Raw genomic sequence first — 25,350 nt, 5'->3', positions numbered from 1 at the left:
AAAATATGTATCAAAGCTATGTCAAGTAGAAAGGCTGCAGCACCTTTTAACCAGATAATTAATAACCAACCAACTTTTACAGAATATTCTCCTCTAATCCTAACCACCACCATTTAGAATAGGTACATTACCATTATCATTAGTTCCAACTTTACGATGATACGACTGCAGCCCACTCATTATTACACCCAAGTAAGCAGTGGAGATCGGACCTGATGCCGAAATATCTGTCTCAAAATCTCTTCCTCTTGGTACTATTAGCTTGACTTAGTCAAGTCTTAGAATTCTGGAGCTAGCCAGTAATCTAACACTATATTTGAGTGTTTTAAATCAAAAGCACTGAAATTACAACATGCTGGGTAGAGACTTTCTATTTTTTAACCCTTAGCATGTGTTCCACTCAAGAAGCGATAAAAAAATTAACTATTAGAAGGAATAATAGAAACAAGTAGGTCCTGTGGCTTAGGGCAACAGCACCAGGGGTTGGGAGAGAGCGAGAAGGAAGAAAGTGAAGGTTCCATGTCATATAGGAAGTTAAGGGTACCTGGCCTGTGGGCTTGGGAAACATAAGGAGAAGGCTGGGGGTGAGAAGCAGAGAATAACGTATTTTAAAATCAACTTCCAAAGTGTTTTGGCTTTTTTTTTTTTTTACGGCGATTTATCTCGTTCTACAGTGTGTGCTTTAAACACAAATACTTAAAAAAACTTCTATTTTTTTAATTAACCTTTTATTATTTACTGTCTATATGACATCCTGGTGTGCCCACATGACAAATAAATCGTCCTCAGGTTGCTTTCTTTTCTTTCCTCCGCTGCCTAGCACTGAGCTGCCTAGCACTGAGCTGCCGTATTCTTCCCCTCTGTACTAGAACACGAATTACAAGAGGTGTTTCTTAAGTTGGTCATGAATATCCGGAAGACTGAAGAGCAAGAGCCCTGAGATTTTAAGACATATGCCCCCCTCTGCTGTGAGCAACCGTTCATTGGCTCTGTCAACGTCACAAGTTTGTCTCTGCTTCTGTTTTCCCGTGACCTGAACAGCTCATTTTTTTCCCCCACCTCTAATCTAATGTATGGTGATGTTTCATGGAACAAGAGTTGAGAAATGTGCTATCACTACAGACCACTTTAATGGAAGGGGCAGTGGATGGTAACCAAAGACCCATTACGGGAAGCTTTTTCAAGGCTGGGTCATTTCCTTCCCCAAGAGGCTGTGCCCCTCCTGCCCTCGTTTTGGCCCACGGCAGGTGAGTGACTCTGCATCACCCACATGAATAATGCAGAACCATGGGCAGGGGAGGGCACAGCTCTCCAAAGGAAAACAAACATTCCTCATTCCTCTTTGCCAAGAAGCCTGGCACTTCCGGGAACAGATTACTCTTCCAGCCTGTGCCCTCGTCCTCCACATCCACCCCCTCCCTGGCCTCACCCCCTCCTCAGTGAACCCCCATTCATCCATGACACACCTTAAGCAGCTCCTCTCATCTGAAGGCCCCCCTGATTCACTCTCCTTGGTGCCATATTCCTTTGTGTTTGCTTCTAGTAATATGACGAATGGTGAATCATTTGTTTACTTGTCTCTCTCCTACGACACCGTGAGCTTCATAAAAGCACGTTTGTATCCCAAGTGCTTACCTGACGGTGCCAGCACTAACTAAATATTTGCTGAATTATTTATGTAATAAGAGTGAATGCGACAGTCTTGCAGGCCATCTTCATAAACAGTATCTCAATGTCACGACTTCAAGCATCAAGTTGTGAGTTTAGGGACACGCAGGGAACTACCTCACTGGTCATCTTTTCCTTGGAGCCACTGAAAGACATTCTCATCAAAGGGGTGTGAGGGAGATTTCGAATTTGAAGGGTTTTCCTTCTTCCTATAGCCAATCGGACATATGGAATACTTTGGTTTTCTCTGTCGCCTCTACATTCATGAGGAAGAAAACTAAGGAGGGGGAATAAACCACAACGCTGGACAAGCTGTAAAGACAAAAATCTGTGCCAATGGCACATATGCGTCCCAGAGCAAGTGAAGCTGTGTGGCCCCTGAAAGCACTTTCACTGCTCCACTCGTGTCCCCAGGCAGGGATAAGAACTTAGTCATGAATGACACACAGAACAGCAGTGAACCCATAAGCCAGGCGGGTGCCATGGCCGGTCCGATGGTGACACCCAGGCCCCTCACCTAGCTGCTGTGTCTCTCCTAAAAGATGGGCTTGTTCACAAGCCCAGGGTCGATCTCTAGTCCCAACTCTGGCTTGCCTGAAAGGGGGACAGACCCCGTGGCTGTCCAGAGCATAGCCTGCCTGATCATAAAGAACTAGGAAGACGAAGGCAGCTTCCCCCGGCTGTCAACGGAAATGGGCAAACAAGACTGGACTCGAACTTATAGATCGAGCATCCATGTCCTCCGAAGTCCTGCTGTGATGAAAACCAAGTCATATTATAAGTGCCACAGTCGTACCCGGACTCCCAGCATGTCCGTATTTCAAGGCTGCGGAGCTAGAACAAACAGTAGCTCCCACACCCCTGCCGCCTGTTCCTGAAGGCTCTGCACCAACGGGGAGCTGGTAACTGTTCTGCGAAAACTTCTCAACAGTTCTGATAACAATCCCAACCCAACTTCTGCCCTGCACTGTCCTATATCTCCTATAAGAATATTTACAGCTTGGGATAGAAAAATCTCACTCTGGGAGACAATCAGGTGATCGGAAGCCTTCTGTGATTAGGGAGTACTTGGACAGTGTGTTTCAGGAACAGTTTCATGGTGATTAACTAACTCGCTTCATTTCAGTGTAGTTGTCACTCTGAATTACCACTTAATGGGTGAAGTGTACAGGCTATAACAATCAGTAGTACAGATGTAAGGAAGAAGGCATTAAAAAAAAAATTAGCCCCTAAAGCAATTATTGCAGTGAATTTTTCAAATAGTTTTAATACTCTGTCTTTTGACCCCAGGGTACGGCTTGGGGAAAATATATTAATCTCAAGATAATAATAAGTCAATTTCAGTTGTCCAATATCTACAATGATATTAAAGATTCTAACCTCACTCTTTTTGGTTGCAAACATTAATTAAGCACGGTAATTGTGTCTCTCCGTGATATTTGCTGCTTTCTGAATGAGTCAGAGCTCAGGGAATAATTTGAATATGGCGGACAGCAATTTGCTACATAAATTCACCCCAATAGCTATTAGCTCATTTTAAAATAGTCAAGACTCCTAGATTAGAGGGGTGTGGATTTTTTTTTTTTGCATTAATACCAAATTAATCACATCTACATAACCTTTTATTCACCCTCCCCCAAAATCTCCATGAATAACCTCTGCAAGGCCTGACCCAAATGTCATGAGGCACAGGGTGAGAGTTTTACAATGTGTATTATTAACACAATCTCCTTAAACTCCAGAGTCCTGCAGCCTCTATCTTAATACTTCTTTGCAGGAGTTGTTATGAGAGGTCAACAAGAGTTTATACTTGTGTTTTTAACTCACATCGTATATCAAATAATTTCAATAAGAACCGCAGATTACCTACATACCATATATTGTACATTAAGGATATTTACCAACTGATTGACAAGTTTGGGTACCAGTTTCAATATTACCACTCCGGAGATTTGGAGGGACACCTGACAAACTAGAGAGGTAATCAAAATGGAATGAACGCTAAGAAATTACGTGGAGAGTTTGGTTTGGGATTGCACTCCACGGGCAGCTCCTAAAGGATGCCGGCTACAGAGCACCTGATGCCATCACCTAGCCTGGCACTGCTGGCCCCGGCTGCTCCTTGACCATCATTCTCACTCTTCTTCCCTCTGCTGCTGTGTCATTTTGGTGGTGGCAGCAGGAATCTTGGAAGCCACCCATACCATCCATTCCAATCCACTCCAGGACTGGGACCACCCACAGGGGCTCCGATGACCAAGGCAGAAGTAGAGTGTGTGCCCTCTTGTGTCACTCAGGGCGGACACTTCATTTGTACTTTGAATTAAAATAAAACGACTTTGGGGAAAACATGAGGTTCTGCACTAAAAACATAAAGCAGAGGAGCCTCTTCCTGGATCTACCTGGGCACAGGTAGAGGAGAGGAGGGGTGAACTATTAACGTTAGGGCAGCAGCCCGCTGGGATCTGCACATGTGGGCGGGCGAACTGCTGAGGAGCCTGGGAGCTGTTTGTTTTCTTTAATTCTCCTTTGTCATTTTTGGTTATATGTGGAAACCTTTGTACGTTTATTTGGCCTTGACAATATTTTTTCTAAGCTGTACTTCCCCCCTCCTTTTTTTCTTTTTTAATTAAAGTACAGTGAAATGCAATATTATATTAGTTTCAGGTGGACAACATAGTGATATCACCATGATAAGTCTAGTAAAAATAATACAAAGTCTACTACAATATTGATTATGCTGTATATTACATCCCTGTGACTTATTTAATAACTGGAAGTTTGTACCTCTTATTTCTACTTCATCTTTTCCACCCCTCCCCTCTGGCAACCATCCATTTGTTCTCTGTATCTATGACTCTACTTTTGTTTCGTTTGTTCATTTGTTTTTTTAGATTCCACATGTAAGTGAAATCATACAGTATTTGTGTTTCTCTGTCTGACTTATTTCACTTAGCGTAATACCCTCTAGGCCCATCCATGTTGTCACAAATGGCAAGATAGCATTCATTTTATGGCTGAGTAATATTCCGTTGTATGTATGCACCACCTCTTCTTATCGATTCATCTATCAATGGACACTTAGGTTGCTTCCATATCTTGGCTACTGTAACTAATGTTACAATGAACATAAGGTTACTACATCTTTTCAAAGTAGTGTTTTTGTTTTCATCAAATACCCACGAGGAATTGCTGTATAGTAACGTAGTTCTAGTTCCAACTTTTTGAGGAATCTCCATATTTCTTTCCATAGGGGCTGCACTACATTACAAGCTTAACGAAATCATTACTACCTCTGTGGTACCTGTATGATTTTTTCGTGTGGGCTCACTAGCCAGAATCCTCATGAGTAGGATACAACTATCCTAAGAGCAGCATCACCTTAGGGAAGGCCAGCTCGAGACAGATTCCTTGGTGGGCTGCCTCCCTGCCTCCCTTCCTGCTTCTGTCACATGCTTCTGGAAAGGCCACAGAAGTCAGTGGCCACACTCCTCCATTTACTAACTGTGTGACATTGAGTTAAGTCACCTAGCGACTCTGAACCGTGCACTCATATTTTTAATTTGCAAGTCAAGATACAACCATTATGATGATTTGTTCTCCTCCCTTAGAATTCACTCTGTCAGAGGGAATATCAAGCAGGTGACTAGCAGCTCAGGTAGGTATTTAGTTTGCTTGGCTTTCAGCTCAGTGTGTATGCACCACATGCTGTCATCCCACGGTCACTTTGCTAATCTTCTCTCCAATCCACCATCCATCCAGCCATCCACCCATCCACTCTTCCCACGCAGAACTGAGCTCCTCCCCAAGTTCTCCATGAAGTACTTCTGGGGCTGCCAAGGACGACTGGCAGTGGCAGAGATGTTGGGAGCCCTGGACCCCACTCCCCTTCAGTGACAGCAGCAAAGCATTGGGCTCTTTTATATACTGAAATGCCAACTGAGATACCATTTAAAACTAAAGGTTTCCTTCCATTCATGAAGGGGGAAAAATAGGGTAGAAAAATCACCGGTGTAGTGGAAAGAATATGGGCTCATCAAATCCCAGACCAGCGGCTTATAAAGTATGTGATTTAGGGCAAATTCTTTAAATTCTCTACAAGTCAGTTGTTTAATCTAGACTGAGATGGAGAGAGGTGAGTATAGAGAAACAGACACAGAAATACAAGATGACAGAGAGAAAGAATGAGAGAGAAAAGCGAGAAGGAAGAAAGGGAAGGAGGAAGGAAGAGAAAGAGGAAGGGAGGGAAGGAGAGAAAAGGAAAGGGAGAGGAAGGGACACGCAAAGTTACAGTCTGACAATGACAAGTGGCAAGAGAGACCACTCACAAATGCACCCCAGGGGTAATAAGAGGAACATGAGGTTACCTTCTCTCACAGGTAGGTGCCATCTTAGCCCTTTCCTCTTTTTCTTTTCAGAGCTGCTGTAAAGATCTTCAGCTCTTGCCAGAGAAGCTAGTTAATTCCATTTCTCCTGCATCTACTGACTCTTGGGACCCGCAGCTCTCTGGGCTCCCTTGCCTCCATATCGAGCCTCTCATCGAGCTCTGCTCACGGTGAGCATCCTAGGAAGCAGCAGAGAAGGTGGTGCATCCATGACCAGGGCACCCATTCCTGCTGCGCTGGAGTGTATGGTCTAACAGCACCATTCCTCTTGCCTCAGGGCCTTCCCTGGCATCAGGCAAGTAGTAGCCGCTCAACAAACATTGGCTACCAATGGTGTCCCTCTTATGATAGCAAATAGGGTTCCCAACTACAGGTGTCATTAGTGTGATTTCTATTCCACTGAAATCTGTGGAGTGCCTATTGTGCTGAAGCAGTGCTGCTATGTTATTGAAGTAGTAAGCACATACTGTGGGATATTCTGCATAAATGTTACTTAAGGCAGCATTTACCCCAGTCCTATCAAGGTTGCATGGTCCAGCAGTGGTCAGCTGGCCTTCTCTTCAGAAAGCCCATTCTCCAGAGGAAACTTCTACAAGGGCTTTTGTAGTCCCTGCCCCTATCGACAATGGGTGTTTTGCTTGTTCTTGTTTTAAAATAGCGGTCTGGTGACTAGCAATGACAAATAGAAAAATAGACTACCCCTGGTGAAATCAAAGACATTCACGATATATGGATTAGCTCAATGTATTTTAGAGACGCTCACTACCCTTCCATGAATTTGGAACAATCCAGTGTGGTCTGCACGCGTTAGCTACAGAGGAGATTTCCTAGGCTAAAACCCCTCTTTGGTCTTGAGCCATAGGAACTCTGGAAGATTCTGCCTGCTTGATGCTGGCAGGGAGGGGGACATCAGCACACTGGCCATGAGAACTGGAGTTTGTCTCTAGTGACCTATCATGCAAGCAAAGTTTGGAACACCCATAAAGCCACAGAGCTAAGACTTCTGAGGCCTACAAGAAAGTTAATTTTGTGCTTCTTTGATAATACAGATTTGGTTAATAAGTGTTCACATGTGTGGCAGAATTTGGTCTGAGATTTACTTTCATTATAATGTGGTCATGGGTTTGTTGCTGAGCAGACCTATAGCTCTCACCCATTTCAAAATCCTTTGGGGGCAATAAAGAGAAGCAGGGCTTTTTGGAGAAATGGCTAATTCCACAGGCAGGGCACGAAGGTACAAGATGAATCTGCAATACCTTATAATGCCAAAAATTTTTGAAGCACTTCAAAAAATGATGGGTATGTCAAAAGGACACAAGAGGACTTTCACCTCCAGGAAGACGTAGTAAACATAATTTTCCCTATTGTTCCCATTAGGTACCACTAAACACGCTGGACATTATATATGAAACCAACAGACGATGACACTGAAAGGTGGAGAGAACATCAGTGAGGGACCCTGGGACCTGAGGAACGACACAGTGATGGGTTCCCTGGGTTTCTCTTTGCCTTACAGATCCCAGGCTGGGTGCCAGAGAAGCCGGTGATTCAGAAATGCTATGAGGAGTGACAAAAGAAGCGCCACCAAAGCCTGCTTTCTCTAGGCAAAGGCCCAGGAAAGGGGCAAACCTTTTTTTTTTTTAATGTATGATAACACTGTGTTAAGAGGTTCTACAAGGGTGTAGAAAAATATTTAAGATAATTATATTATAAACTGGGGAGGGCAAAAGGATGTTAAGTGAGGGAGAGTTTCTGTATGTCACTCATGATTTGATGTCAGTAGACCGTGAAAAGTTATGTATATACAATGTAATGCCAAGAACAATCACTAAAAATCTATACAAAGAGAGACACTCAAACACACTAAAGACAAGTCAAAGTAACCTACAGGAAGGCAAGAAAAAAAAAAGAGAAGAAAAAAAAAGAGAGAACAAACAGAAACCCAAAAATCAAAATGAAAGAGGTATATCCTAACATATAAATATTATATTAAATGTAGATCACCTAAATACACAAATAAAGACAGGTTGGCAGTGTAGATTTTCAAAACCTGACCCAATTATACACTGTGTACAAGAAACAAACTTCACATATAATGGTATAGGCAAGTTGAAAGTAAAAGGAGGAAAAAAAATCTGTATCATGCTGACGCTAGTTACAAAAAGCAGGAGTGGCTGTATTAGTATCAGATAAAGCACATTTTTGAACAAAGAAAATTATCAGGGACAGAGAGGGACATTATAAAATAATAAAAAGGTCAGTCCACCAAAAAGACATAGCAACTATAAATACATATACACCAAACAACAGAGCTGTAAAATATGTGAAACAAAAACTGAGAGTAATGAAAGGAGAAATCAACAAATCTACAATTATAATTAAAGACACAGACACTCTTCTCTCAACAATCTATAGAACTAGACAGAAAATCAACAAGGATACAGAAGAACTCGAAAACACCATCAACCAACAGGATCTAAACAATATTTATAAAACACTCTACCCAAAACACACATTTGTGCCAATGAGACCTATACCAAGAGAGACCATATCCTGGGCCATAAAATAAACCTCAACACATTTAAAAGAATTAAAATCATACAGAGTGTGTCCTCTGACCACAATAAAATCAAACTAGAAATCAAAAAGAGAAAGCTAATAGGAAAATCTACCAATACTAGGAAACTAAATAACATACTTCTAAATAATCCATGGGTCAAAGAGGAAGTCTCGAAAGGAAACACATACATTGAGCTAAATATAAATGAAAATACAAGGTATCAAAACTTGTGGGACACAGCTAAAGCCACCCTGAGAGGGAAATGTATAGCACTGAAATGCTTACATTTGCAAAGAGGTAGGTTGTCCTCAATAATCTAAGCTACCACCACTAGAACCTAAAAAAGCAAAAAGCAAAATTAAGCCAAAACAAGCAGAAGGAAGGAAATAATAAAGAGCAGAAATCAATACAATTGAAAATAGGAAAACAATAGAGAAAAATGAATGAAATAACATGCTAGTTCTTTAAAAAGGTCAATACAATTGACAAACTTCTATCATGACAGACAAGTAAATAAGAAAGAAGACACAAATTACCAATATCATGTAATAAAAGATGGGGTACCATTTCGGACTCTGAAGACATCAAAAAGATAGTAAGGTAATACTATGAACAATTTTATACGTATAAACTTGACAACTTAGATGAAATGGACCAATTTTTTGAAAAGCACAAATGACTCAACTCATTACACAAAACAGATCATTTAAATAGCCTTTTAACTATTAAGGAAATGGAATTCATAATTTTGAAAGTCCCCAAAAAGAAATCGACAGACCGGGATGATTTCAATGGAGAATTCTATCAAACCTTTAAAGAACTAACACCAATTCTACACAATCTCTTCCACAAAATAGAAACACTTCTAAATTCATTTTATAAAGCTCATATTACCCTAATAATACCCAAACCAGACAAAGGTAGTATGAAAAAAAGGGAACTACAAGTCAATATTCATCATGAATATAGAAGCCAAAATCCTTCACAAAATATTAGCAGGTAGAATACAGCAATATCTAAAAAGAATTATATGCCATCCAGAGATGTGAGGCTGGTTCAATATTTGAAAATCAATCAGTGTAATCCACCATATTAGAAGATAAAGAAGAAAAAATAAATCATACAATCTTTGCAATTGAGGTAGAAAATTGCAAACTGATGTACATGACGAAATTCAATACACATTCATAACAAAAACTGAAAAAAATATTTGAATGTAGGGACATCCAGGGTGGTAATCGGCAAATAGATAGGTTGTGGGATGCAGGTGAAGGAGACAGAGTATTTCAACATTTTCACAACCAGTACTGGTGCTTTCCAGCTAAGCATAAGCTCTGGCCCTCTCATCTTAGGGTTTCTCTTCACCATACTGTGTACCCTCAGTTTATTTACCTCTGGCTGGCTCAGAAGGTACTGCCCTTACCAGAACCTTCTTGGCCAGCAAAGCCCCCTTCAAAGTTAAGGCTTCCTGGCCACGCCAGGTAGTACTGTTTGTATGTAAAGTTTTACAGTCAAGGTTCCCCCTGTGGTCTACACATGGGACTGGACTTCAGCATGGTCTGTGGATGTTATAGATGGGTCACTACCTTTCCCTCTCTTGACTTTGTTAGTTTTTGTGTCTGTAATAAAGAAACATGAACGTTTTAGTTCACTTTTTAAAAGGACACTATACATCGAAGTCTGGCTCTTCTGGAGTTTATCACTTCCTTCATTGAACTAGCTTGGTAAGACTTACGCTTCTCCCATTTACAGGAGGAAGGAAGAAGAATGTGTTTTCAAAGGATATTCTCCTTTGACTCTCAAATTTCCTGGAAAGTTATTTGAAGATGTGGCTGAAATTTAAATCAGCAAGACAAAAAAAGTGGTTCCATCTGGACAAGGAGAGCGTCCATTTAGTGATCAGAACGGCCTGTTTCTCTTTCACTCTCCATCACTCCTGGGCTTACCTCAGAGGCAATGGACGTGAAACTGCCGCTGAAGTGCACGTGCTTGTGGATCTCGCTGCCATTGGCCGTCAGGAGCCAGTGCCCAAGGGCCTGGTCTTCACCAGATGACTGGTTGCCATGGCTCTGATTGGGCAGGAGCTCTGCCAGGTCCCAGTGGTACGACGGTGTGGCCCCGACCAGTGCGATGAGGATGGCTTCCGTGGCCACGTAGAGCTGGGGGAGCAAACACAGAAAACCATCAATGGTGGAAACGCAATCAGCAAGCTCGCAAACCTTGAAAGATCGGTTCCTTGCTTTCGTGATTTTATGAGCTACAGAAACAAGACACCTCAGGAACAAAGAAAAATATCAAAAGGAAGCTTCACTATCTCCTGCTAACACAGTTGTCAGCGATCCCACTTGCAAAGCCCCTGGTACTTTCTCTGAGGGTTTTTTCTTCTACATGTGAGATACGTCTGCAGCTGAGGACACCACACAAGGTGATTAGACTCTGGCAGGTGGGGGAGAATTACCAGCTCTGATTTAGGAGACTAACATTCCAACTATTTTCTCTTCACCCCTATACCCTCAGTTCAGATAAGAAGTCACCAGGGTCCTGGCTTCACGATCTAAACAAGAAAACTTTTTGTGGCATAGTTAAATGTCTCAGAAAACTGTGTGTGGATATATATATATACACACATACATATATATGAAGCACATATACATATATACATAAGAGTGAGAGCAAGCACACAAGAGTGCCTTATTAAAGCAGGTGAGCATAATAGAATATGTACTTGAGTAGGTACTATTTTTAAAAATAGTATACAGCTTATAATATGATTTAAAGAAATTCAAAATCCTGGGGACATTCAATCCATAACCTTTGGCTGTACTTAACCATTGCTTAGTCTAACCACAGTAGTCGCCCCACAGGAAAAAAAAAATATTTTACTCATCCATTTAAGAACTATTTTTTCAGCACATATGCCATTTGTCTCTGACTATTCTGGGCTTTCTAGCTACTCACAATTGGGCTTATAAGCTGTTGAGCCTGGTGCAGCCTTTTTAACGCTATGGATTTCCATTTATATGAGTTCTCATTGTTGGATGATTATTCCAACCTGAAAATGTACTAAGAAAACACAGAATTAGTCTTCTCCACAGTGAGACAATCTTATGGTAAGAAATTATCCCTATTAACTTAGAACTTGATGCCTTAAAATGCCTTTAAACAGAGTTACGTATTTAAAAAGGACAAAGCGTGTGATTTCTCTGCAGCACACAGTAACACACCCCCACTGGATGGATGTGTTGACTGAGGCACAAAATGGTGGGCAGACTTGCCAACAGCTTTATTTCCCTTCCTCAGCCACCTCCCAGCGCCTTCCACACCATCCGGTAGGGGCATATTCAGCTGTTAAGGGGATAAGCTACAGCACCAAAGGCAGAGTAATTTATCACAAGTAGATGATGGAATTACTGCCAGGGAAAGAGAAAAGAAGTCACGACACTGTGTGTGTGTGTCGTAACAGAAAGCTAATGTACAACCGGAGATGTGATTTTCCCACTCTTGGGAAGGCTGCAGGAGATAAGACAGCCCCAATCTATTTGGAGAGGGGTGACTGTGGGCCTCTCAAGAGGTACGAAGCTGCCACGAGTCAGTCTGCATGGGAGATTTATTGTAAAGGGCTCAGGGAAACATGTTTCTAGATGTGTATTGCTTCCTGGCCCCTATTTGCATACTATTAAGGTAGTTTTAGAACAGGAGGTGGTCAACTTATCAAAACAGAAACCTTAATGCCTACGAGAGCAGGCAGATGACACATCTAGCAGCAGCTGTAATTCCAAAGCCACTTGTACCTGTTATAGTCACTGACCCTCCTGATCTTTATCCGCTGAAATTTACTGATGGGTAAAGAAATGGGAGGGGGGGCGGAATGGGGCAAGGGAATGCAAGAGAGAATGCAAAACCACGTTCTGGTAAGAGCACAGCCTTTAGTCCGGCCAGGCAAACTAGTTACATCTTCTCTCTAAATACGCTCCTTTCTGCTTTTGCTCCTGGCAGCCCCTTCACCTACAAAGCACTTTCTCCTGCTGTGAACGTCTGGACCTTTCTCATCCTCCAAGACACAACTCAGATGCCACCTCCTACCATCCTGCCGTCCCCTCCAACCTCTCCAGAAGCGGTCTCCTGCTTCTGCTCTCCTCCCCCACCAAAAGCTCCCTCTAGACCTTTCTTAGAGCCCATATCATGTTTTTTTCCACTGCATTATATTTATGTATGTGCTTGTCTTATTTTTCCTATTGGAATAAACCCTCCCGGAGGGCAGGATCTAAGTCTGATGCACCTTTGGGGTTTCAAAGCAAATAACTCAGGGCCCAAATATGTGGCATCACACACTCAACCTGTGAATGAATGAATAAATGACAAGGATGCAACACTAAGTATGACAGCAAACACTTGTCTCATGCTAACTATGGGCCAAGTGCTGTCCCAAGTGCTTGCTGAAAATATATGAACACGTCGCATTCTTGTCTGGATTATTCTAGAAAAAGCAACGTCTTAGGTAAAAGAGGAAATGCTCCAAAGGGTCCTCTAATCTGAGGCGTGCTACATTGTGAAGGATGCCTTTCTCGGCAGAAATTAAAATGTGTAGAGAGCAGTTGAAAAATAAAGAGGTGGAGCTCATACCCTAGTTCACAATGTAGGGAGCAATGACGTCTAGTTGATCAGGATTATCTGTATTAATCGGTAGCATTCCCAGCAATCTATAGCCTGGATAAGCACCTTCCACGTCTCCCATCTCCTCTGCCCTCCTCCCACCCCTCAAGGTTTCCATGCCCACCCCACACACGCACACGTGCACACATACACAGGGACCTTGGCTGACTACACAGGGTCACGGCTCCATGTCCCCAGAAACAGGAAGCTCTTGTATGCAGTGCAGCCAGCATCAGCCATTCTGTCTTCTCTGACACACGTGATCAAGCTTGGTTTCGGGACAGGTAAGGGACACAGAGGAGGCAGGTGGCTCTGCCACAGAGTGACAAACGCCAGGAAAGGGCACCCTGAGGCTTAGGCTCTACACAGAGACTCATGTCAGGCCCTTTACCCCAGAGTCACACACAAAGGTCACGTGGTCACAGGAAGTCAAAGATGGTTTAGCACGTGTCTCGTCATGAGGATGTGCCACCGACATGCAACACTGGGGTGGGTTTCCACAGCCGGGTTTCTTCAACTGCGACGATGTCACAGAGCTCACGTCCTGCTTCTTTCCCCCAGAGTACAAATTTCCTCTCCTCCTTCTCTGCTATTACTCTACAACTACCAGACACACATCCACCCCCATATTGTTGTCTAATGAATCGCACCCATCAGCAGACGGGCCTTCAAGGCATGACGAAAAAACCACCATCCATTCTCCTTCAGAGTGGGACTAACAACACCTCAAATAAATCATTATCTTCTCTAGTGCTACCTCCAGGGAAGGAGAACAAGGACCACAGATGGCTGGGGTTTTTTTCTCCCCCTTTCAATGTAATTATAATTAGAAAAGTGACTAAAACGCACTGGGGGATTGAAATTTTTAAAGTTTCAAAAAGTGAAGGTTTTAAAAGTAATTTTATACTCACAGCACATTATAAGCTTTTATAATACTCAGGGAACCAAAAAAAACAACAAAAAAAAACTCCCGTAATTATCTCATCACAATATCCTGTGCTATGAAGTCATGGCAAGAAGGATGTTTCTGTTGTAAGCAGGAAAAACAAAATACAGAACAATTAAGTGAACCGTTCAAAATTACACACAACACTAATAGCAAAAGCAGGATGACACATGGGAGCCACCACACTTTGGGGCCAGAGCTTTTTTCACAGGGAAAAAACAAAGCAAAACAAAACAAAACCAAAAAACGGGAAAATCAAAGATGAGTTTATTCTTATCATTATTGTTCGTCCTCCACATACTTAGTCCTCGGTTAATTCAATGACGTAACCAAAAGCATTACATGAACGAGACCATATCGTGAAGGCAACACCAATACCCAGTGCCCAGCTCAAAGTGAATATTCCAGGAATGTTTGGGGGGTGACTTACTGAGACTACCTAGTTTTTTGAATTTAAAAAATTTAGTTGTGCCCTAAATAACTGGTGTTTCTAAGCCCTGTTTCTTCACCGACTCTGAATCCATCCACATAATGCCACCAGATCAGTCTTCTGGTCAAAACATATTAATGGATAAATGGTAAATGTCCTAGCATTCCAGATCCCCACCACGTGGCCCAGTTGCTGCTAAAGCTGCACTCAAGCTTTCGGTGCTAGCCTCTTCAATTCCCCGGACACGACTTCCCATTGTGCAGTGGGAAAAGTACATGGATTCTATACCTGAGTCTGAACTTCAGCTCTAGGAAACTTGCAGCAAATCCAAACCTCTCTAAACGTCATGTTTTCTTCCAGTAGGAATGGACACTAGTAGTACATTTTTAACTGATTCATTTGTCTCTAACCCATTCTGAGGGTCAGATGGGATGTTTCGTCAGCCAGCAGGAAATTGTACAATGCCACTCAAACAGCCTGTATCAGTGCTTCCCAAACTTTTATGGGCACAGGCCAATTCCGTCAGCTGGGGAGCGCCCTGAGATTCTGCATTTCTAAAGAACTCTGCTGAGAGCAATGCTACTGGTCTGTGCCACACGTTGTGTGATTATTCCCTCTTCTACGTTTTTTTCCCAATTTTATGTTTCCTACCTGAAATGACCTTCCCACTTCTTCCTAAACCCAAACTTCAAAGTTCAGCTCAAGCTCAGCCCTCTTTCTGAAGGCTTCAGCAAACCATTCCAGACCACGTTGAGGTCTCCTTTCTTAATTCCCCAACATGTAATTCCTGCATTAGCTCCTGGGGAAATATTATTTTGTATCATTATTTAACAGTGTAGATCAATTCTAATTTTCTAATGATTTGTCATCTCCTAAAGGAAAGAAACTCTTATACCTCTGTAACCTTTCAAGAAGCCCAACACACCACTGTGTATATAATACCCTGTGACAGATGTTAACTAATTCCTTGCAGAATGGTGTAGCAAAAAAAAAAAAAGTGATGGATTAAAAATCAGTAATTCTGGGACCTCATCTTGCTTCCAACCACTAATTAATTGGACACATTGTTTAACCTGCGTCTGTTTCTCTCTCTTTCTCCCCAATAAAATGGGAATACTACCACCTAAGCACCTTCCTTCTGTTATTTCAGTTTAATTTTTTAAAAATGTTAGTGAGTACCAATGCTTTGCAGCAGATTGTCTTATGAGCCTCAGGTGATAACAGGAATGGATAAGAAACAGTTGTTTCCTTCTAAGCACATAACATTCAAGTCAGGACAACAAAGACATACAGTTATAAATACAAGGCAGACTTTGACCAATGCTACATTAGCCATAGGAGAAATGAAGTTAACGAGAGCACAAAGAAAACAGATGTTAATTCCAACTTAGGGTAACAAGAAAAAGGTTGTAAATGTGACACCAGACCTAGGTAGGTAAAGACTGATAGGGGTTTAACCAAAACAAAAAGCAGGGGAAGGAATTTTTAGGCCAAAGAAACAGTCCAATCAGAGTCAGGAAAGTAAAGAACATATTTTTAGTGTTCTCTGAAGATATATTACAGGCCTAGCTCAGCCCTTCCCAAACTTGAGTCATCTGAGTACCCCCATAAGAGCTTTATGGGCCTACTTTCTGTTTTCTATTATTTACATCATAGTCTTCTTTGAAATTGGTTCAAATTTTTTAACTTACCTAAATTTACAGAGAAATAAAATTTTATATCACTGCAGACATGACTGGCCAGATGGAACTATAAACACTGTGTTACAATGCCAAGTGTTGGCTAGCACGCTTTTATTCAAGGTGGGCCACAAGAGATGTTTTCGGGCAAGATCTGGGGGGGGGGGGGGCAGGGTAAAAGCAAAGGAGCATCCGCTTGGTTACCATGCTCAGAAAGTTGGGGCAAGTGCCTTTGTGACTCACAAACATTGTCACTTCTTCGCTGCCTCACCTTGTTGGTTGCGACACAGCAGCTGGACCGAAAACTATTCCCTGTTCCCCTGGATCCTCCTTCAGTTTCATGAAGGATGGAGGCAGTGAGAATGACACAGATTCCTGTCAGTTCTGATAGGTTCCAGATATTTCTTCCCTTCCGGAAAGCCTGCCCTGCAGACTTCAAGCTCCAACATCAGACACAAAGCCTTATAGGAACTGCTGAACCAGCTCCCACAATTGCACGTGGTCAAAACCCCATAATAAAGTATTCATTGATTACATATATAATAATATGCATATAGATGACACATACACATGCATATATACACCTACATATGTCTCCATCCTAGGAGTCCTGCTTCCTGCTTCTCTGATTGAACTATGATTGACGCAACCTTAAACAAACATGGCAAAATATTAGCATTTATTAAATCTGGAAGTAGGTACATGCATGTTTGTGATATTATTCTCTGTACTTCTTTTAAACGGTTTCATAGTTTAAAAAGAAGTTTTTTAAAACTAGTAAATGAAATGAAAAAAGAATATTAAATTCTAACTAGGTAATATTTTCTGCCAAAGTCTGGACCTTCTTTAAATCTTTAGTTCTAATTCATTCCCTTTGTTAAAAAAGAAATATCTGCAAATGTGTTGAGAAGTGCTAGCACCTAATAAGACTTCCTTCTTAGATAAACAGAAGGATTAAAGAATTGAAAAGAGAATAATCCTCTCACTTGATGAGTTAATGCAATTTAATACTATTTCCATATACAACCTACATCTACTGTGCAGGCCATTCTTTGGGATGTCAGAGAAGGCGTAAAGATAGAGGATTACAGACTCATAGAATCAAAACAAAGGTGAGAGGATATTCTTGGAAAGGGTAGAGATATGTCTTCCTCTTGGACACCACAGAGAAACATAACGATAGGTGAGGATAAAAATTAATTTTGAGGCCAAAGGAAAGGATGTTTAGAAAGTTTATACCTAGTTACTTCTAGTTTCTTCATAAAGTTGGAACAAAGACTACCTGGGGAGAATGAGAGGAATGGAGTCAGGAGAAATTTGGACTTGAGAAGAGAGGTAAACATTCAGCTGGGAGAAGTGAAGGCCAGAGCTCAAGCACGACCCAACAGCATGGGCTGTGTGTGTTTCAGAACTGTGAAAACGAGGAAACCGACCTACATTTGCAACAAAAGAGAACTGAATAAGCAAATTAATTATGGCATAGCCAGGCATTGGAACCCTCTCAAATCTGGAAGTAGGTACATGTACGTTTGTGATACTTATACGTTTGATACTAGGTACGTTTGATAATACATGTACGTTTGACAATATCTTATAATGATTAATAGCTTATCATTACTACTAATAATTAATCTTATTACTGGGGTGTACGGGTTGGTCTTAATGTGATATTATTATGAATGGCTATAGACACTAGAAAAAGGTGTAGTTGTTTACTTATGAGCACAACAAGTCACTCACAACATTGTTGAGACAAAATCAGGTTAAAACACAAATTTTCACACAAAAAACATAAATGTACATATTTGTATAATAAAAAGCCTGGAAGGCCATACATCAAAACGTGAGCATGTTTTACTTCTGGTGGTAGAAGTTTTGGTGATTTTTGTTCTGTTTTTCTTTTCTATATTTTCTCTTTTTTCTACGATCCCATGTACAATTTGTTGAGTACCACACGATTCCCATGAATGAAGGTACTAGTTTCTGTTTGAGCGTTGGGTCAAGGAAGTCAGAGAGGAAATTCCTGAGTTGTGTGTGTCTTTGGATTTGACGGCTCTTCCTCCTCAGGCAGCCTCTAAACATTGACACAATGCCAGCTAACTGCCGGGCGTGGGGCAACTTTAAGAAATCCTAAACTTGCAAAATAAATTAGCTACACTTTCATGATCCAGCCATTTCCAAGAGCACAGTGAAGACGAGGGGCCATCTGCGTAAGTGCACTCAGCCATCTTGCAGCAGACTGACCGCATTCAAGCTGAGTGTTCTTCCTGCCATAGGCACATTGCCTGTCTTCATATTTTTAATGACTTTTTTGTGCTATCTTGGAAGGTAATACTATCTCTGTCAGGGCACATGTCAAGCAGCTGTGGGTGACCCTGGCCAGGCATATTGCTGGCGATTTGGGTGCTGTAGAGGTGTTGGGCTAGTTGCTTCCCAAGACACCTCCCAATTCTTGAGATGCTCCATGCTCAAGGGAGCTCCCCAAACCTCCAGGAGGCCCCCTGTATCTCCATAGCCTTGGATGGAAATCTGAGGGTCTGATAAACGTGAGGCTTCATCTGCGTTACACCAGGGGGCAGTGTCTGTCGACAGACAACAGCAGCTTCCTGGGGACGTGGGGGGCAAGTGTAGCTATGGTCTCTTTGACCTAGCGTGTCCCATTCATCTAAACTGATGGAAGGAGCACCAGGCAAAGAGTGGTGTTATCATCCAATTCCCAGCCATTTTTTATGGGTGGACAGAACTAAATCTGAGGGTAAGGGCAGTGCCAAACTTGCTCAAACTAGCAGAGAACCCTGGGAGAGCACATGCTGTGGAGTCGCCATACAGAAACTCCTACTAATGCTATAGGTTCTCATCATGGCTGATCCCCTGGCAGTGGTGAGAATCCCCTGCGGCATGCGGGCTGGTCTTAATGGCTGTGACGCAATAAGGTCTTCACTAGAATTTATGAGGTGAACTTCATCATTTGCTTGTGGCTGAGAGGTTAGAACCACCAGCTACCCACCTCAGTGACAGCTCATCGAAAGGTCGTATTCCTACGAATCTCCTGGGGAGAGTGGGCATGGTGACAAATGCACGGGAGGAGATGTTAGTTGTGACAATTAGGACAGCATTTTCACACAAAGTTTAATAAAGCGCCTGAACAAAACTCACTCTACCTCACTCTCCTAAGTGTTAAATGACCACAATTCACAGCCATAATCGGTGAAAGGAACAGCAATACAAGAGTGAGCTGTTATTCTCATATAGTGAACTGTAGCCCTCTCTCCTCGCTATACATATCAGCCTTTCTTTACTGTTTTTTGTTTTTAACACAGAAAAATCAAACAAATAAAATAAGATTCACAAACCCACCACCACAATGAACAAGTCACATTCTATCATATTTGCTTCAGATTTTAAAAATGGTATTACAGATCTAGAGGAAATCTCCTGTGGACGCCTCGCCCAACTCCCTCCTCCCCTTCCTTCCCAAGAGCAATCAATCTCATGAACTGGGTGTGGATCCTTCTCTTCCATGAGTTTCTACTTTTACATTGTTCGTATACATTCATAAACCAAACATAGTATTGTTCTGTAGGTTTTGGAAATTTGTAATAAGAGTATGTGTCACATTGTATATATCACGCTTGTTACCTTTTCTTTTTTAAGTGTTCAATCATTGACATCTATTTTTTATTCTCTAATCTTTTTTCTCAGTGTGTATATTTTAATTTATTTATTTTAATTTTTAAAAATAATTGACTTCTCAAGTACAGCTGGTGTACAACATTATATTAGTTTCAGGTGTAGGACATAGTGGTTAGACATTTACATAACTTACGAAGTGATCCCCCTTACTAAATCTAGTATCCATCAGACACCATACATAGTTATTACAATATTACTGACTATATTCCTTATGCTGTACTTTATATCCCCATGACTATTTTGTAACTACCAACTTGTACTTCTTTTTTTTCAATTTTTCAATTATAGTTGATATTCAATATTATTTTATATTAGTTTAGGTGTACAGCATAGTGGTTAGTCTAGTACCCACCTAGCATTTAACCTGGTGTTGTAGAGATTTGTCCACGTAGCAGTGTATAGATCTAGTTCATTCACTTTAACTGTTACATTCTATCAAGTTTATACTACATTTTAATTATCCGGTCCCTTTTTGAGAATCATTTAGGTGGTTACTAATTTTTGTTATTACAAACAGTGCTGCAATAAACGTCCTATACATATTTCCTCAGGCACATATTGAAGAGATATTGTAGGACAAATCCCTAGGAGTCCAATGCTGGGTTTTAATTTTATTAGACAGTGGCAAATTGTTCTCTAAATGGGGTAGTTTCTCATTTTCATCACACTTGTACTGTTAGACTATTTAATGTTTGCTAATCTAATAAGTGTGAAATGACATTTCATAGTCACTTTAATATGCCTCTCCCAGGTGACCACTTGAAGGTAAACATCTTTTCACATGTTGATTGGTATAGTTTCCGCTTCTGCAAAATACCTGTTCAGTCATTCCACTTTCTAAAACACCGTGAAAATACATTTATTACGTGGATGATGTGAATGCACTGGTAGTTCTAGGATCGGGAAAATCAGGTTGGGATTATTAAGCGTTGACATAAAAATAAAGCATCCTGGAAACACCAGAGGACCGTACCTCAAGCTGAGGTGCACAGAAGCATCACAGTTTGGCTGTGAAGCAAATGCTTGTTACAGGTTACGCATTCCTGTTGGTTCATGGCTGTTTTAAATTCTGTGCAAATTATACTACAACCTATGATTCACGATACTAAAGAAAATGAAGGCGCTCTGGCTTAGAACAAAGAAATAGGGTTCATTTTCACTTATGTCTAAAGGGATCAAGAAACAAAGAGCTGTATTCCAACCTTCTTCCTCCAGACAGCCTGCCAAACAAGTACACACAAACACAAACACAAAGTACTGCTGATGGCGTCAACTCTGAATCACCATTGGAAAATAGAAACAGTAACAAGGTAAACAGAATTATTCGTACTTAAATACCACAAATAGCTCTGACCCAAGGGAGGGCATGTATATTTGGGAGACACAATTTTTTCTAACTGTAAAATTGTAAATCTTTCTTATTGCTTGTTCCTAAGACAACCATATTTACACAGGCATTTTTCCCCCCCTTTATCTTTTGGCTTATGTGCTTTAAAACCACTTATCACTATCATCGGGGCATTTGTATCTTATCATGCCCAAGAGAATCTATAAAAGCTGCATCTATTCTTCATGTACCTAAAAGTTGACCACTAGGGAGATGCCAGAGATTGTGTTTGCAGTAGCGTGAAGGACAGTAACTGGATATTGAGGTAACTTTTGAGGAGCTAAATGACAGTATCAATAATCCAAGAGAACAGTTAACCTAAAGACCTTGAAATCTGGCTTTGTAATGTGGTTTTGTCCTCTTAATTTGAACTTGGATGTGTCTGAAGCAAAGGGAGTTAAAACCATTTTTAAAATAATAATAGTCTCAGAAGGAAGAAAAAGCCAATGGATCTGTAAAGTTTCCATCCCTGGCCCTCTGGTTTTGTGTTCCTCAGCTGGGTTTGGTCATTACCAAACCTGTCCAAGTTACCTCTCTGGCAGTGCTGCTAGCAGTTGGTCTGTACCATCCTTGGGCAATGGTACACAAGTGCTTTGGTTTTAAAATCAGACAATGTCAACCTCCTTCCACGTAAGTCAACTCTGAAAGGGCTTCTGACTTTTTCCTCTGTCGGAGGAGGCAACCCCCACAAGAATGATGACAGCATCGTGTTACAATTATGTAACGGGACGCCCCAGTACTCCCACTCTGCAGGCCAGCTCCCCCAGCCCAAACCTCTCCGACAACAGACTTGGTGGAGAGGTCTCTGGGGAACTCCACTCTCACATCCAGGATAGCTTTGGGTGACCTGAGGATCACCTGTCTCCTCTATCTCAATGGGACGGTTAAGACCTCATAAACACAGAACAGCTGAGAAGGGTTCACTTCTGCCTGGCCTGGAACAACCCATTTGTTGACATAGCCACAGCTACTGGCACCTCCCCAGCCCACACCTATAAGATAAGCAGTCACTTCATTCCCAACACTCTAAGACCTGGTTTTTCTACAGCAAACATTGACCAGATGTCAAGCAGAGTTCAGTGAAGAGTCAGGGTCGTGGGCTTAGACCTGGTTGGTATCAAAGTCTAACCAACTGGTCAACCATAAAGGAAAGGAAGGAAACATAACAGGTGCTGACCCCTTTTTAGTGCTACACTCCACTCAAACGACAAACTTATTCCCGGTTGGTGGATGCCTGGCTGGGCAGGGAAGAAGATAATGACACAGGAAGTAAAACGGAGTACATGGATGAGGAGGTGAAGAGGTGGGATTGCTCAGAGAGCTAGTTATGTTCCCGGAATTCTTCGTTAGAACAGGAAAAGAATTTTCTCAAAGTGAAATATTACAAATTAACATCAGGCAAATATTGACCACGTGTCAGGCAGAATTCAATGAACAGGCATGGTTACAATTCTATGCTTTCTCTATTAAACACGTTGCTTCCTCCCCATAAGCAAAGGACATTTAAGCTGAAACAATGACCTTGAAGGAATTTCAGAATACTGCATACTTGGCAACTGAGAACCTGTTTTGCTAGAGAAAGAACTGACTTCATCTATCAGTCCGTCATTTGAACGGTTCTCCTAGCTGATGATGAAATCGACCAAACTTCTAAACAATTTCATGGAAAAAGGAATCCGTAAGTCAACCCTTACCTCTCCCCAGCCCAATCTTCCTGTTGAGCAGTTTTCCTTACGCAAGATTTAAGCAACTGACAGACTGGTAGTTAAACTCATGACCACCCTGTACTTTCCTCAGAATGACTATCATTGCATGTTAATTGTAATTATTTGTTTGTCTGCATGCCTGACCCCACCCCCACTAGAATGCAAGCTTCATAGGAAAGGGCTTTTGAATGTTCATCACCGTAGCCCCCGCTAAGCACATAGTAGGCACTCATTAAATAGCTGTTGAATGAAGCAATGAACAAAATGACTGACTCGTGGTAAAGACTACTAAACGATTTGTAAATAAAATGTCTTTATAATATTGGGAGAATTGATGCAAATGGACCATTTAAGCTGCAAAGGAGAAGCAACTCTTGCCTGGCAAAGTGTATTTGCAGTGACCTTCAGAATACAGAACCCACAGTTTTAGGTTGGGGTGTGCAAGTCGTCTGAGAATTCTGTACAATGAAGAAGTGATTCCATGTTATAACCACACATCATAAACGGCATGATTCCACTTATAAAAGTCTCAACCCGAGGCTGGCCTCTGGGCAGAAAGACCCAGCAGAACATAAAACAGAGAAATAAACCCTATACATTGACAGCCTCTGGAATACGAAACCCCCTCAAATCCTGGAAAAGGTGCCAAGCAGATACCCAGAGCTGAAGGAGGCTGCTAGAACTTTCGTCAGCTCAGCGGGTGACCAGGGCTCTCCCAGAGTTCTAGATTCCAAGGTGACAGTGCCACAGGTTAGAGCAACAATTCCCTTTGGCATTCACAGCCTGTTACAGGTAACAACAGCATTTTGCATGCCTTATTAACCAGCCCGCCGGCTAAAGTATACCCCCCATCCCTCCCTGCCCCCACCCATCACTCACTCACACACACACACACACTCTTTCCCCACTGGAGGTGAGGGGGTGAGTGGGCCTGGCAGAACCGCCAGAGGGGAGCGGGTCTGAGGCCATCCAGCGTTCCGGGGCCCGCCCCACCCTCGCGCCGGGTCCGGGCGGGGCAGCCTTGCCACATCACGGGCGTTCGCTGAGCCTCGGCGTCCCGGCCGGGGTGGTGGGGGCGGGGGGACGCCTCGGCCGGGGACTTGGGAAGCTGTCGGGGCGGCAGGGGACTCACCTGCAGCAGCACCGACAACAGGAAGCACAAGTACATCTGGAAGATGCCCATCTCCCCCACCGCCTGGAACGCCTCCTCCACCTCCATGGCGCGCTGCGCGCCTGGCCCCGCCCGCCTGCCCGGCGCCCCCAAGTCCGGCGCGGGGCTCCCTCCCTCCACCGGCGCCGCCACCCGCTCCGACCCGCGGGCGGGCGGGCAGTGGGAGCGCGCAGCGCGCGTGGGGAGGGCGCCGAATCCCGGGCGGCGCGGACGACGTGCGATCTGGGGCAGGATGCCGGGTACCCTGGCCTCTGCGCTTCCTGTTACAGAGTTTTTTTTCTAAGAGGGATTGGTGTCTGCGCCGCTTAAAGTGAGAGGAAGAGGAAGTGGCTCGGGGTGAGGCATCCTCTCGGATGGAGACACCCGCGAACAGCGGCCGCGGCTCATCCATGGCCCCTGCTTCTTGGGGCAGGGGGCGCGATAACTGGTGGGCGACCTGGTGGCAGCTCATTCGTATTTGCCCTTTTGTACAAAGCGGTTTACGATGGTAGGTGGGGAGCAAGTGTTCTAGACCCTTCGGAGAAGAGTGCGGTTTAACATTTCTTTCCAGGCCTCCCCTGGGCTGGCTGTGTGGTCAGGTCACAGATAAACAAAGCCTTGCACAACCTGAGATCGATATGCTTATATAAATAGGTACAGAGGCAACACAAAAGAGTTAGGATTAATCCGTGGGACACGAGGCGATGGCTGCCACGGTGTTGGAAGGGTAAACAAGTTTGTCAAACTGGAAATGTGGGGAAAGACTCAGCAGTTCCAAGGTACACCGATCTGCTCACCTGCCTTAATCCGCTCATCGCTCCACCTCCTTAGGTTGGTTTTAACAGCTACACAGTGTTCCATTATCCAGGCCATGGCCTGAAAAACAATACTGGATAGAAAGAGGCAACCAGCTAACGTTTCATATGGGATTTTACATCTAAGAGCGTGGGATAGGTCGATAATTTTCTATTCTTCCTACTGCCGCTGTCTGGATTTGGCGGTAAGATTATAATAGTTTATTAAAATGAATTGGAAGTGTTTGGTAAAACTCTCCTTGAAACCATCTGGACTGGGCTTGTTTTTCAGGGAGAAC

General features: G+C 42.6%; 1 protein-coding gene across 2 annotated transcripts in view; it reads right to left on the bottom strand.

The window, feature by feature from the left end:
* The window catches only part of SLC22A15 (solute carrier family 22 member 15), a 66,433-nt gene extending 41,929 nt beyond the window's left edge, over window positions 1–24,504 (bottom strand). Inside the window, exons 1-2 of one of the 2 annotated variants that reach the window (XR_012491608.1) lie at window positions 24,240–24,504; window positions 10,560–10,772 (exon numbers count right to left, since the gene is read on the bottom strand). Coding sequence is in view for 1 of the 2 variants with exons in the window: in XM_019730336.2 (XP_019585895.1) it covers window positions 10,560–10,772; window positions 24,240–24,326 (300 nt within the window). In the remaining variant the exon portion in view is untranslated. The remainder of the gene's footprint in view (window positions 1–10,559; window positions 10,773–24,239) is intronic. The other variant, XM_019730336.2, reaches the window with a different exon arrangement.
* Between the last annotated feature and the right edge of the window lie 846 nt (window positions 24,505–25,350).

The sequence above is a fragment of the Rhinolophus sinicus genome, linkage group LG14 (genome assembly GCF_036562045.2).
Source record: "Rhinolophus sinicus isolate RSC01 linkage group LG14, ASM3656204v1, whole genome shotgun sequence".
NCBI classification, from domain to species: Eukaryota; Metazoa; Chordata; class Mammalia; order Chiroptera; family Rhinolophidae; genus Rhinolophus; species Rhinolophus sinicus.
This window is presented reverse-complemented; position numbering and strand designations above follow the sequence as displayed.